Here is a 555-nt window from a genome sequence, read left to right as displayed (position 1 = left end):
CTGCCCGCCGCGGCTCCGCCTCGTTCCGAGCGTTCTGCCCACGCGGGGCGGCGGCGCTCGGGGCCGCCCCCTCCCCACACCCGGGACCGCTTCCCTTCACCCCCACTTCCCGCCGCCGCCCCCCGCCGCGCATGCGCGTCCCCGCCGCTGCGCGCGCGCGGACGTCAGAGGCGCGCCGTGCGTAACGGCGTCGGGCGTGTCCCATGGTGCCCTGCGCGGGGCTGGCTCCTGCCCACAGTTGAGTTCGGCCCCGAGCGGAACAGTCGGGCCCGGCCCCGGTCCCGGTCGCGCCGCCGCCGCGGCCCCCGCCCCGAGCGCCGCTCCCCGCCCCCGCCTCGCGGGGAGCGATCATGCGACTCCGGCTCCCCGAGGAGGCCGCCGCCGGCGAGTGAGGAGCCGCCGCCCCGGCCCGGCCTGGCCCCGCCGCCCGCCCGCCCCGGCCGCAGCCGCCCCGCTTCGCCCAGGCAATGACAGCGGCTCCGGCGCCCTCCCCGCAGCAGATCAGGGACCGGCTGCTGCAGGCCATCGACCCGCAGAGCAACGTGAGTACGGCCG

At 80.5% G+C, this 555-nt stretch overlaps 1 protein-coding gene across 1 annotated transcript in view; it reads left to right on the top strand.

Moving 5' to 3' along the window:
• Window positions 1-467: 467 nt before the first annotated feature.
• MED26 (mediator complex subunit 26) overlaps window positions 468-555 on the top strand; it is a 16,759-nt gene continuing 16,671 nt past the window's right edge. The window contains exon 1 of the mRNA XM_026035268.1: window positions 468-542. Coding sequence (XP_025891053.1) covers window positions 468-542 — 75 coding nt within the window. The remainder of the gene's footprint in view (window positions 543-555) is intronic.

This window comes from Nothoprocta perdicaria, unplaced genomic scaffold (assembly GCF_003342845.1).
Source record: "Nothoprocta perdicaria isolate Ctin4 unplaced genomic scaffold, notPer1 scaffold_157, whole genome shotgun sequence".
Lineage (NCBI taxonomy): Eukaryota > Metazoa > Chordata > Aves > Tinamiformes > Tinamidae > Nothoprocta > Nothoprocta perdicaria.
This window is presented reverse-complemented; position numbering and strand designations above follow the sequence as displayed.